Here is a 12935-nt window from a genome sequence, read left to right as displayed (position 1 = left end):
GACGAGGACGGCACATTCCACGGCGACGCCGATGTATTGACACATGACCCCCTCTGCCGTGCCCTCGACGAGGCGTGTTACGTGTGTCAGGGGCAGCTTTTGCCGGAGCCCACCGCCGTAGGTCTCTCCATGCATGTCTGTGACGTCCTATTTGACGAGCTGTGCCGTGCGGCACTCTCAACTGCACTGTTTGTGGCCCTCAGCGATCGCATCGCGCTCCACGCAATGAGTCGAGGGAATTGCGTGGAGAAGCGTGTGCTGGATTACTTCATCTCTCCCCTGGCGGGGGGCATGCTGTCCAGCCGTCGACGCGAACAGCATCAGCAGAAGGACGGCCAGTTAACGTCTGTAGGGGCATTAAACAAACGGAAGCGATGCCGCAACGAGGATAAAAGTGGCAGCTGCAGCGGCCATGAAGAGAGCGCGGCTCATGCTGCAGCGGATGCGGAAACACGTGCTATTCTCCTTCAGCTGGCGGAATGCTGCAGGAATTACTCCGTGGCGCGGCGAACCGTGCACTCGGTGCGTGTTATGTTCACGGAAGGCGAGATGGCGTTGCGGCAGGCAGCCAACCCCGATGGGTACGAGGAGTTGACACGCGGGGATCTGCGGCGCCGCATTGAGCGGGAAGTTGCAGAAGTGGGGGAAACACGACACGCCGTTGTGGAGGAGCGCCGCAATTTGCGTCGGTTGCGGCAACAGGAGAAGAAGCAGCTGCTACAGCGTCTCAAGAAGAAAAAGAAGGAGAAGAAGGGAAGTATCGTTGCCTCTGCCGCTGCCGATAATGACGAGGACGAGGACGAGGCGGTGCAGCAAAAACTGGAAAAAATGAAGAAAAAAACGAGAAGGCCGCAGCCACGCGACACCAAAAGGAAGAAACATTACACCCTGACGAAGGAGGACCTCTACGGCGATGAGTAACGGGGGAACCCACCAGCGGTCCCCTCCTCCTCCTTCTCCTTCCCGTACAACACGTGGGCCGTTTAACTCCTTTTCTTCTTTTTGTCTTTCCTCCCTCTGTAGGTGAAACGGGCAGACGGTGGTAGCGGCAATGACGCATGTTTACTCTTTTTTTTTGTACCCCGTCCCCACTCGTCCCTCTCTCTCTATATTTATATATTTATATATATTTGATTGCGGATGCCATTGGGGCGGAGCGGAGGGAATTTAATGAAATTTATTATTATTTTTTATTTATTATTATTGTGGTTACATGTGTATTATTATTATTTATTATTATTATTATTTGCCTACCGGTCTTCTCTTTCTTTAGAAGGTCTAATATTATTATCTGCAACAACTACAACAACTACAACAACTACAACAACTACAACAACTACAACAACTACAACAACTACAACAACTACAACAACTACAACAACTACAACAACAACAACAACTACAACAACTACAACATAAATAACAACAGAAATAACAACTACAAACAAAAAAAGAAAAAAAACAAAACAAAACAAAACAAAACAAAAAAAAACAAAATCAACACCAGCGATAAAAAAGGGGAGAAAAAACCAAAAGCCCAAAACCAAAACAAACAAACAAACAAACAAAGATATACACATAAGCGACAAGAATCGATTTAATATTTTGCTTGAAGTTGCTAAATAGGCACAGTGCGAAGGAAGGGAGGAATAAATTGATTTAGTATTTTGGAATGCTTGGGATGAAGGCAAGAGAAATATGTGTAGAAGAAAATAAAGGTCACCAACTGACCAATACCTCAAGGAAACGAGAAGGGGTGTGTGCACTAGCAAAATCTATGCGAGGGAAAGGGAGATTCTTGCCCTGTAACGCCTGCTACGGTCCTCGATGCCCCGTTTATGTATTGCTTTTTGCCGTGGTGGTGTTTATTGTCCTGTCAAGTGTGATCCCTGTGGGACACGCCATGCCGTTTCGACTCCGTGGCGGCAGGATCAGCAAGCCCATCACCGTGGGCCGGGCCGTGGACAGTGTGCTGCTGGACGGTGTGGTGATCACGGGCGGGGTGCCAGTGGTGTTTGACATGGAGGCGATGCTTCCCGGCCCTCTGCGCATCGACCTGAAGGATTGTGTGTGCCAGGAGGGTTCGCAGATTTACGTGCTGGGTTACCGCAGTGCACCAGTGAGTGACCACAGTCTTGTGATGAACGTGAGCGGCCTGAATGGGGAGTTCTGTTCACTGGTGTTTGCGCACAAGCTGCCAGAGCAAACAAATGTGACGATTTGTGACTCGACGATTGCGGTGACGGGACCTGTGAAATATACCCCGATTCGCGGAATGAGCGATGCCCCCGCCTCGCCGCTTGTGCTGTACGCGACATTGCTATTACATTCAAAGCTGTATGTGATCAACACAATTTTGAGGACGTCCACAGATGGTGGGGCAGCGATGCACGTTGCGGGTGGCGTGCAGCTGAAGTCGAGCATGGTCGTGCTTGACGGCGTGTCGCTGGAGGCATTGCATGGCTCGCGTACATACGCGATGTACGTGCCGCCTTTGTCAGGTCTCAGTTTGGAGGATAAGTCTGTGTTTTCCGTGACGAATGCGTCAGTCAAGAGCAGCGGCGGCGGATTTGCATTCGGGAATCGCCTTACCGTTTCTCTCTCCGTGCTACGTTTTGTGGATGTTGTCGGGCGTGTGGAGGCTCCTGTGGTGACTGCCAGCGGCGGGAAGATTGGGGATGGCGGTTGGCTGGAGCTGTACCGTGTGTGGGCTCTGAATGACAGGTCTTCTGCGGCGTTGCTTTCGTCGGTGACGGTGAGCAGCGGTGGAGTTGTGTCGGTTGCTCGCTGCGCCGTGACCGGAAAAACGCTTGTTGCCGGCCCGGTGATGACAAATGGTGGTGTTGTGTCCGTGCAATGCAACCGTGCCGATGGCAAGTTGCTTAGAAGTGCCGTTGAGTACCGTTCCGCCGGCCTGCCCTCCGTGAACGTGGTGCCGTGTGACGGCTGTGACAAGACACAGAACTGCTTCGGTGCGCTGACGACATCTTTCTCTGAGTGCTCTTGCCGATGCGCTCGCGGTGGCGTTGGTGCTGCGTGCTTGCCGCCTGGCGTTCCTGTTGCGAAGGCTGGCGGTGCGCAGGGTTGCGTGAGTGGCGTTGCGTTGACGGAGTCCGTGACGATCGGCGGCGGGCAGGCAACGCTGTGTCTTGAGGCTGTTGTTTTCAGCGGGCCGATCACTGTGACGGTGGACCTGCGCTCGATGGACGTGTTTGCTGACGCGCTGAAAGTGACGCTGCGCCACTGCCTGCTCGAGGGCGGCGCGCAGCTGCGGATCAAAGGGGTTGAAGAAGACACCGCGCGACTGATGCCTGGCGTTATTGTGAAAATGGAGAATGTGACGTCGCTGGAGGGCACGATTGTGCTGCAGCACAGACTGCCGGCTAATTCAAAGGTACTCCTGGCAGACTCAACGCTGCGTGCGACGGTCAACGGCTCGCTGTACGTGCCGACGACCTCTGGCCACAATGAATCCCGGTACGGCTCTGCACTTGTCCTGGACGGCGTCCGGCTTCTGTCGTCGCAGTTTGTCGTAACGCGGTCGACGTTCATGTGTAGCGGGGGTTCGTGCGCTGCGATCCTCGTGGAGCGTGACCTTTTGCTGGACAAGAAAAGTTCGTTCTACATGGACAACTGTGCTGTGAACGCCCACCTCCATGTGATGGGATTCATTGCATCCAAACTGACCGTGGGTGGCGGCTCCGTCTTTGTCATCCAGAACAATTCGTGGCGGGTGAGGACGATCGAACGGCTCGGCAATGCGTGGCAATGTGACAGTATCACAATAACAGGGGGAAGCGTTTTGCAGATTTCCGGGAACAAGTTTGGTCCGAGCGAATCCGTAATTAGCATGCAGTCTTTGACCGTAAACAAGGGGAGCTGGTTGGTGCAACGGGACAACGACTTTCGAGTCAAGAGTGTTTTTCTTTTGAATCAAGTTGAGTTTGAAACCGGAAGCACCTGGTCGGTGCTTCGAAACAACTTTTTGCCTGTCCCGGGCGCGTACAGTGGCGCATCCATGTGGAATTACTTTTCGTTCTCTACTCCACCAGAGACGATGAGGCCGACGGTGTACGTTTCGTGCAACAATCTGAATGGAATGCCTCTGGAGGATTACGGTCGTATCGCCATGAGAATGAACGTGACGTCGTACGGTTGTGGTGAGTGCACGTGGATTGCTGAAGGCTTTGCTTCGAAGGCGATAAAGAGCACTGGAAATAAATGTGGATACAAATGCGCTGCTGACAGCCACGGTGTTTCTTGCCTGCCGGCGGAGATCCCGATGAAACTTGGGCCACGACCACCGCTTCCTGTGGCCCCTGCAGAGATACCATGCGTGCGTGGTGGCACAGTGAATGAGGTGGCGGCCCCCACGCCCGGTGTTTCTGGCCTGTGCTTTGTGGGTCTGCATTTCACTTCTCCGCTCGTCATCGACATGAGCGATTTCAGGCCGGCAACGCGGACGATCAACATCACACTGCTGCAGTGCAGGCTGTCGGGCTTGCGAATAACAGGGAACAGCGAATACGCCGTACACATGAGTATGACTGATTCCACGGTGGACGAGGGCAGTGTTGTTTTTGACGGTGTGTTTGGTCTGGGGTCTCGGATACGTGTGGTGGACAGTGTTGTGGATACAGCGGGTCCCTTGGGCATATTTTTTGAGGCAGACTTTGGTGTGAATGCATCGATTCTGCTGCATCGCACCGCCGTTATTGCGACAAATGAGGCCATTGCTATAACGGATGGCTTTATCCTGAACGCGAGCGAGGTTGTCGTGCAGGGATGCCGGCTGGAGGCGGCAGTGCCGCAGTTTCATGAGAGTTCCGCGATTGCATTCAAAACCGTTCAAATTGTTTCTGGGGGACGCTTTCGCGTCATAGACTCGCATATGATTTCCGGAAGAGGGGTTGCTTTAACCTACCCATGCAAATTGACGTCGTCGGCTCTCCTAGAGGTGACGCGGAACACCATGACGGGCCCAGAGGGTTCTTCTAAAACTGCGCTGCTTTACCACGGCGATAGCCTCACTATTTCCGGTGGGGCGGAGCTGCGTGTGGAGCAGAACAGAGTGAGGGATGCCTTGCTCTACTACGTATACCGACGCAATACTGAGGCACTTGATCTTGTGGATGATGGCAGCGTTGCCGTTTTCTCCCACAACGTCTTGGAGGGTTCCGCGGAGGCAGTGATGGGGGTCAAGGCGAAAGTGCATTCACCGGCAAGATTGCTGGCGGGTTGCAACAAGAAGAACAGTGCTGAGGTGAATTACGAAGATGCATTCAAGAAAGCGTCTGTGATTGGTTGCGGGGCCTGCAAGGGCGGCGACACGGCATGCCGCGCGCCTGAGGCTAAGTTGGTCAGTGTTGCCGCGGTGCCTCGGACACAGAGGGATGTGGACGTGAACAGGAGCTGCGTGGTGGACCAGACGCTGAAAAACATCTCAATTGAGATGTGGAAGACGCACCACTGCTACACCAACGTCACATTTAGTGGCGTGGGCGCTGCGCTGAAGTTTTCTCTCATGCGAATGCCACTGCACCTCCCCATAAACATCACTTTTTTTGGGTGCACGTTTCTTGACGGGGCTGCGGTGCATTTTGTGGGTGGCCGCGACGCGGTGGAGTCTGCTGGCGTGCTGATTCGCGTGAGGAGGGTGGTGATGCAGTCTTCCGGCGTGTCATTTTCGAACGCCTTTCCACGTGGCACAGATATTGTCATCAATGAGATCGACGCCGAGCAGATTTCCCTTTTCTTTACACCCTATCGGTACTCCAACAGGTTTGCTGTTGTCGCATTGAAGGATTTCCTGCTCGCCGGCTCCTCTTCACTGCTGCTGAGTAATGTCGAGATTCGCCGACCACGAAGGGTAGTAGGCTTTACTCCCAGTGGGTCCTGCTTGGCGGTGGAGGAATCGTTGACGCTGCTGGATGGAAGCGCGCTTTACGTGCAGAACTGTACCCTTGCAGGGGCAAAGGCCATTTTGGACATGAATGGCAAGACGAGGGTGGCCAATCGCTCCGCACTAGCGTTACTCAATAACGTGGTACTTTCAGGAGAGAGCATCCTTGACAGCAAAATCATTACAGTGGAGGAATTCAGCGTCTTTCGCATGGTGGGGAACCGCGGTGCGGTGAGGTTTGGCGTCTACTTGTACGGTGAATGGATCGTGCGCCAGTCGAGCTGGGTGGAGTTGCGTGAAAACGATGTTCCGACAGCTGATATGCTTCGTACCTCAGCTTTATACGCCGTGGATATTGACAACAGCAGCGCGCTGACGCTGACAGGCTGCAAGATGCGTGCCATGGGCCTGAAAAAATCTATGTTGAAGGAAGAGAACAACAGCCACAAGTTTTTTGCGGGATGCTTGATGATTGGAGAGGAAATGGAGTCAACCGTCGAGGAAATGCGTAAAGCTTATATCACCGGGGTGACGACGGCAGTAAAATGCGGAGAGTGCGACAAAATTGGTGGTTGCTTTGCTCCGCTGACAATTTCGATCAGTGGCTGCAAGTGCCAGTGCGCTGCTGAAGGATACGGCGATGTGTGCGCCCCGTCGCGTCTTGCGCTCTCGCTGCCCGTTTCGTTGTTACCGGCCACACCTGCCCAAGGCAGGTGCATCAGCGACATGGTGTACCCCGAGGTGACGCAGACGGTGGGTGGCGGGCTGTCGTGGCTGTGCTACCGCAACGTGACGTTCAGCGGGACCTTCATGCGGTTCACGGTGGCCGTTGGAGCAATGGTCGGCGACGCTGTGAGCGTCATATTTGACGGGTGCAAATGGGAGCGGGGAGCCGCGCTTGTTCTTGAGGGTGCCGCAAATGTAAGGGTAGGGTCGCTGAGCATTGTGGTTACCCGCAACAGCTTTGAGGATGCCGTGCTGAGTCCTGCCGGTGCGTTCCCACCGCGCACGAACATCACCATCAGCGGGAACCACTTCAACGTGACGAGGGCCATTCCTGTGCCCGGTGTGGCGTTCCACTACCCGTCTTGCGTTGTGACGAGGGACTTGGTGCTCAGCGGCCATTCTGCTCTTATTCTCATGGACAACAACTTCCACACCGGTGGATCAGATTCTGTCGTTGTGTACGTCGCGAAGGGCGGCATGGCCGTGCAGTCGTACTCTGCTTTTGCGATGACGGACAACTCGTTCCACGTTTCTGGTGGTGGTCGCGCAGCTTTTCGTGTGTCCAGTGACGACAGTTTTACGGCGGTGCGGGTGCATAACAACTCGGTGTTCAGCGTGGAGCGGAGCTTTGTCTCCGGCGTTTTGGAGGCATTTGTGCATCTGGACACCCTTGAGGTAAAGAGCAAGTCTACCTTGTTGCTGGAACGCAACGTTGGTCTTGTGGTGATCTCTGTCTTCCACGTTGAAGAGGCGATGGAGCTAATGGATTCTTGGGTATTTATCAGCAAGAATGCCGCATACGACAACGCGAGTGTTGTGGGCCGCTTTGGATCTGTCAAGACAGAGAGGTCTCTTCTGGTGGTGTCTGGTAACAGTGTCTTGCCTGTCACGGGAGGTGCCGAAGCTGCTGCCGTGGTGTTCAAGCCAAACGGCCGCTTTGAGGGGAGTAATACCTCAACCCTCATCCTTGCTTGCAACAAACCGGCAGGCTCGGCGGAAAAATTGCGCGACAAGGTTTCCAATACTTTTGCTGTAAAGGAGGAGAGGTGCAGCGACCAATGCATCCTCGCGTCATCTTGCTTCCCCGCGTACACGACGACGGTCTCGAGTGATGGCTGCACCTGCACGTGCGCGGAGGGCGGACACGGCGACCACTGCCTGCCCGTCTATGTTCCTAGGAGCCATGACGATGATCCTTGTGTGCGGAACATGAATGTGACGTGGGATGTGGTTGCAGGGCATCGGCAGTCGGTGGTGTGCTACGTTGGTGTGACCTTTGCGGCGGACTTTGTGGTGGAAATGGAGTCAATGACAGGGAGCGTGCGCAACGTGACACTGGCGAACTGCACATTTTTGGACGGAGCGAGCCTGTACGTTGTTGGGTGGCGGTCCGACCCGCCTGCTGGCCAGCGCGCCGATGTGTTGATCAGCGGGCTTGAGTCGCGCTCTGGCGGCGGCGTGGTGGTGGCGAACCGATTTCCGCCGGGCTCGCGCGTCACTGTGGTGGACTCGGTGCTGATTGCAGAGAAGCGCGTTGCGTACCGCGGCGCCTACGATCTTGGCGACGCGTCCGCGTGCCTCGTGTTGCACAACGTGAGTTTGACGGGGAGCGTGCTGACCATCGCGCGCACGCACGTGGCGGCGGTGTTCCGCGACGCTGTTGGCGTTTTGGCGGTTCGCGGCGTGGCGCTGTCGTCGCGTGGTGCGCTGTACGTGGACGGGCTGTTGGTGCAGACGGCGCTGGGGCTGTGCGTGTCTGTGGAGGGCGGTGTTGCGGCCAGCGGCGGCTCCGTGGTGGCGTTTTTTGACAGCGACTTCCTGCTGTGCAAGCATGCGGTGTCTGTGCGTGGGGCTGTGAGCGTGTCGGGCTCTGCTGTGGCGCTTGTGCGGAACGACTTTTCGTCGACGGAGGACTACGCGGTGGCGTTTTATTCGACGGTGAGCCTGGCCGACGGGTCGATGCTGCTGGCGAAGGGCAACGTGCACGACGGCGTCTCGAGGGAGATGCTCCACGCCGCTGGCACCGTGACCGCTGTTGGGAGCACGCTGAGCTTTGTGCGCAACCGAGCGCTGCTGTCTCGGATGCTGTCGGCGAGCCTGTCACTCACGGCTGGGGCGCATTTGAGGGTGGTGTGCAACGACGCTGGTGGACGTGTCCTGTCGACGGCGGAGGATTACGCAGCGGCTGGTTTTGGCGACGCTGGGAGCATCGACGTTGCTGGGTGCGACGCCTGCGACAGGGACACGCACTGCTACGCGCCCGGGACGGCGTCGGCGAGCATGAGGAACGGTGTGTGCTTTTGCGCGTGCGGCAGCGGCGGGTACGGCGAGGCGTGCGTGCCTGTGGGAGCTCCCGCGTTGCCAGCCTCTGCCGGGTTTATTGCGTCTGCGTTCGAGATTGAGGATACAGTGGTGCAGTCCACTTTTGTTGTGCCTGCCGGCGCGAACGAGGTGACGCTGCGCCACGTTGTGCTGGACGGCGTGAGTCCGGTGCTCTACGTGCCGTGGATGGCGCGGGACGGCGTGCGGATCTTTGTGCAGAACGTGTCGCTGCTGAACGGCGCCGTGCTGTACGTGATGGGCGGTGGAGGCGCTTCTCGCGCATGGCCGTCGTCGGAGTTGCAGCTGGAGCTTTCGATCTGCAGTGTGGAGGCGTTCAACGGCGTGATTGTGCTGACCGGCACCTTCCCCGCGAAGTCTATGTTGACCATGACCGAATCCCTGCTTATCACCACTGAGTCGACGCCGCTTGAGTATCTTCTGGGCTCTCAGGCCGCGGTGTACACTCCGGCGCTGGTACTATCCGGCCTACAGCTTGTAAATTCCACCCTATTGATGCATGGTGTTGGCTTTCTGGCGGTCAAAAGTGGTGGACGGACGGTGATTGTGGATGGGGCCGCGCTTCGGCTGGATAGCAGCGGCATTTCACTGGAGACCGCCTCTTTTGGTGGCGACTATGCTTTTTACGTGGGTGGGCGGACCGTGCTGTCGGGGGGTGCTGTGCTGCGCGTGTCGGAGAGTGGTGTTTACGCGGGCCGCGGTTTGCTGTTTTATAAAGGCCTCTCGTTGAACGCATCCGCCGTCGTTATTAACGACAACACCGGTGTGCTGACCGATGACGCGTTGCTGGTGCTGCGGGGGTCGGCGTCGTTTGCGTCCGGGTCGTGGCTGTCAGTGCGCGGGAACGAGATTGGCGGCAGACAAAGGCTTTTGTCTTTACCGTCACAGCCGTCAGAAATAACCTTTTTAAAGAGCACGTTTGCGCTTTACGGAAACATTGGCGGTGGTTCTCATGTGATGAACGGCACCATTGCGGTGGAGGGCCCCGGTGGGGATTTCGTTGTTGGTTGCGTAAGGCACAATGGGCAGACACTGAATGCTGCAGAGTATGAGTCCGTTGGCATCTCGGGATATACACGCACCGTGGCGTGCGGCGCATGTGACGCCCGTGTGAACTGCTTTGCTGCTGCGACGAGGACGATGCCGGGGTCGTGCCACTGCCGCTGTGTTGAGGGCGGGTACGGGCGCGACTGCCTGCCGGTGTACCTGCCGCACGTGGACGGGTGCAACCGCACCGTGACATGCCCGGCGCTGGATGTGTCAATACTACCGGGCCGCGGTTTGACATTGGAAGACATTCGCTTGAGTGGCGCCACGCCGAAGAAGCTGACGGTGGCGTTGCCTCCGCCGTTCCGATGGGAACGCGACGCTGATCTCCGCCCGTACTTGACATTTGCGCTCGCGTCGTTGATGCAGCCGAACGGCTACAGTGGGCCATGGGGAGAGAAGCTACGCAACTCGACATGGGAGCGCAACAGGACGAACCCGCGGGGTGTGCTGGAGGTCACTGTACCCAAAGACGACAAATACTTTATTGGGATGGACGAAAAGATTCTTCTTGCGTACACTCCACATGCGCTGCACGGCGGATGCACCGGTGTGCTGGAAGGGGCGTTCACCATCAATTCCAACACGCCGGTGGGGCTGTCGCGGGCACTCTTGGTATTGAACGGTGTTGGTGCCAGCACAGCCGTTGCTGCTATCGCCGCTGGCGGCTGGCTGGGCTCCATCCTGGAGATGCAGGCGCTCGGCGTGTTCGCGAAGATGTCATGTGCACCCGCTTGGGAGCGTGCGAGCACGGCTTTGCTGCCGTACTTCCTGTCGGTGTTTGCTGCCCTTGACCCGCTGTGGATGGTGGTGGGCAATGCGCTGCTCGCCGCTGTGTTTGGGTGCGTGCACTACGGTGTGACGGCCGCCTTCCAGCGGTGGCGCGGCGTGGACGCTGCGAGTGCGTGGGCGGCGATGCGCTTCCCGAGCCTGACGTACCTTGTGGCGTACGTGATGCACCCTGGCATTTGTGTGTTTTCCGCCTTTTTGTTGACGATGTCCGACGCACAGGTGAAACACTACGTGATTGGTGTCGTTGGGATGCTATACGGTGTGGCGTTCCCTGCTGGCGTGTGCTACTTTGTTTCGTGCCGCTGTGACGCGGAGTTCAAGGAATACGAGGGGTTTTCGAATAAGCCGTTCCCACTGCGCTGGTTGTACCCCGTCGGGTATTGGTACCCCGCGGCGCAGCAGCGGATGTACGGCAGCATCTTTTCGCACGTAAGAGACGGAAAAGCGTATATGTGCGTGTTCCAGCTGTCGGTGCTGTGTGTGGTGGGCCTGATTGCGGCTGTGCACCCGCCCGTGGGAGGCTGCCACGTCCAGTACTTCTGCATGGCTGCTGTGCTGCTTGCGGGTGCGGGCGTGGTTGCCTTCACGAACATGATGCGCTCGGCCTTCCTGACGGTGATGCACACTGCGGGCTTTGTGCTCCTTGCGGCGCTGTGTATTGTCAACGCGGCAAACCATCTTGCGCCGGGCGACGACGGGGTGAGGGGGCACGCGGCGATCTTGCTGCTGTTGCTGTGCGTGGTGCTTGCAATCACTGTGTACAGCATTGTTTTGTGGTACGTGGAGAGCCGAAACTGGCGAGCACTGCGCGAGCAGCGCAAAAGTCCAGACTACTGTTTGCCCGACGGCAAAGACGAGGAGCAAGTGAAAGAGAAGCGCATCGAGTCCCATCCAGTTTCTCCGGAGGAGACGACAGTGTGAGTGGGGACGCCGCTTTCCGGGCACGCCTTGAGCCGTCACCGCGCCGTGCCTACCCCAACAGAAAGCGGAGGGCAGGGGTGGATTTGGCGCGAAAAAAGAATAAAGGGTTTAAATCGGACATACGGGCGGCACGCAGTCAAGATGCTCATCGTAACCGTAACTGCCCGAGAAAGGTCATGATAATAAAAGCAGTAATGTACAAGAGCGAGGAAATGAGTGTGTGGGGCTGAGTGATTAAGGGAAAAAGCATGGTAAAGTGTATTTAAAGGGATTAAAGACAACTTTTTGGCCAACAATGTGGGGGAGCGAAGGAATGGGTGTGTGGGGCTGAGTGATTTTTTTCTGTATTTTTGTTTTTTGGTGACGGTCTTGAGAAGCTTGGGGTGATGCAATGAAAAGGATTTTGCATGTGTTTACACTGCGCCAGTGATGGTTATGCGTCGTGTGTATCTATTTGCTTTCATTTCTTTCTTATCTGAGTGCGTGTGGAAACTCTATAGGAAGGCTGTTATGTGGCAGATCACAAGGAACTGACCATTGGGCTGGGCTTATATGAGGGCTCATTTGTGTAGGTGGGAGATATGGTGAACTGCATGTCTCTCTTTTTCGCTGCCGCGTCGTTGTGACGATGGTTTAAAGGCAATTAGGACTCACGGCTCTCGTATGTCTTGCGTGGGTCCGCTGGGAGTGAGAGGGTGCGGTGACTTTCATGCGGTTAAGCAGTTACTTGCATCAATGTCTTTTTTGCCCTTTTCCGGTCTCTGTTTTTTTTTTTTTTTTGTGTGTGTGTTTATGACCGCTGAACGTCACGACGATGTCCCTGTCGCCACCAGGGGCGAAATCTTTTTTTTTTTTAAATGGTGTCATTTTGGATTCTGCGACTTTTCCTTTGTGTTTGTTTGCGTGTATGGTTCATCTGCATTGATTGTGCGACGTGTACATATTTTGTTTGTACCGCGGTGCTTTGCTCCGCCTCCTTTCTTTCTCCCTCTCTCTTTCGACCTTTCAATTCACTGTTTCTGTGGATTATTTGCTGCCTGTGATTGATCGCAGAGGCATCGTGCTGCCACCGCGCCTTTTATTTTACTTTGCATCCTTTTATTTTTATTTTTATTTTGCCCGCACGTATCGTTCTTAATGTGCGTTTCTATCGTGCGGCTGTGCGGTGCCGTAAGTGTCATGCCGTCGGGACCTAAGGAACAGAAGC

General features: G+C 55.8%; 2 protein-coding genes across 2 annotated transcripts, besides 11 other annotated features; both read left to right on the top strand.

The window, feature by feature from the left end:
- Tc00.1047053506415.30 (hypothetical protein, conserved) lies at positions 1 to 921 on the top strand (the record flags this gene model as incomplete). Its single annotated transcript, XM_802337.1, has 1 exon — positions 1 to 921. A coding segment is annotated over one exon (921 nt), but the record flags the coding sequence as incomplete, so codon positions are not given.
- Positions 1 to 2473: a sequence feature (heterozygous, non-Esmeraldo-like haplotype).
- Positions 1108 to 1132: a sequence feature (AT_rich).
- Positions 1178 to 1247: a microsatellite.
- Positions 1295 to 1444: a microsatellite.
- Positions 1450 to 1497: a microsatellite.
- Positions 1547 to 1569: a microsatellite.
- Tc00.1047053506415.10 (dispersed gene family protein 1 (DGF-1), putative) lies at positions 1673 to 11728 on the top strand (the record flags this gene model as incomplete). The annotated part of the gene is made up of 1 exon (XM_802336.1): positions 1673 to 11728. One exon carries the CDS (start codon positions 1673 to 1675, stop codon positions 11726 to 11728), a length of 10056 nt encoding a protein of 3351 aa, XP_807429.1.
- Positions 2474 to 2608: a sequence feature (areas merged during assembly that could not be assigned to a particular haplotype. This can correspond to areas where the two haplotypes were merged or to regions with more than two copies in the genome that were merged during assembly.).
- Positions 2609 to 10954: a sequence feature (heterozygous, non-Esmeraldo-like haplotype).
- Positions 10955 to 11169: a sequence feature (areas merged during assembly that could not be assigned to a particular haplotype. This can correspond to areas where the two haplotypes were merged or to regions with more than two copies in the genome that were merged during assembly.).
- Positions 11170 to 12935: a sequence feature (heterozygous, non-Esmeraldo-like haplotype).
- Positions 12825 to 12845: a microsatellite.

This window comes from Trypanosoma cruzi, genomic scaffold (genome assembly GCF_000209065.1).
Source record: "Trypanosoma cruzi strain CL Brener 1047053516517 genomic scaffold, whole genome shotgun sequence".
Classification (NCBI taxonomy): domain Eukaryota; phylum Euglenozoa; class Kinetoplastea; order Trypanosomatida; family Trypanosomatidae; genus Trypanosoma; species Trypanosoma cruzi.
The sequence above is the reverse complement of the archived record's forward strand: the minus strand, read 5'-3'. Positions and strand labels throughout refer to the sequence as shown.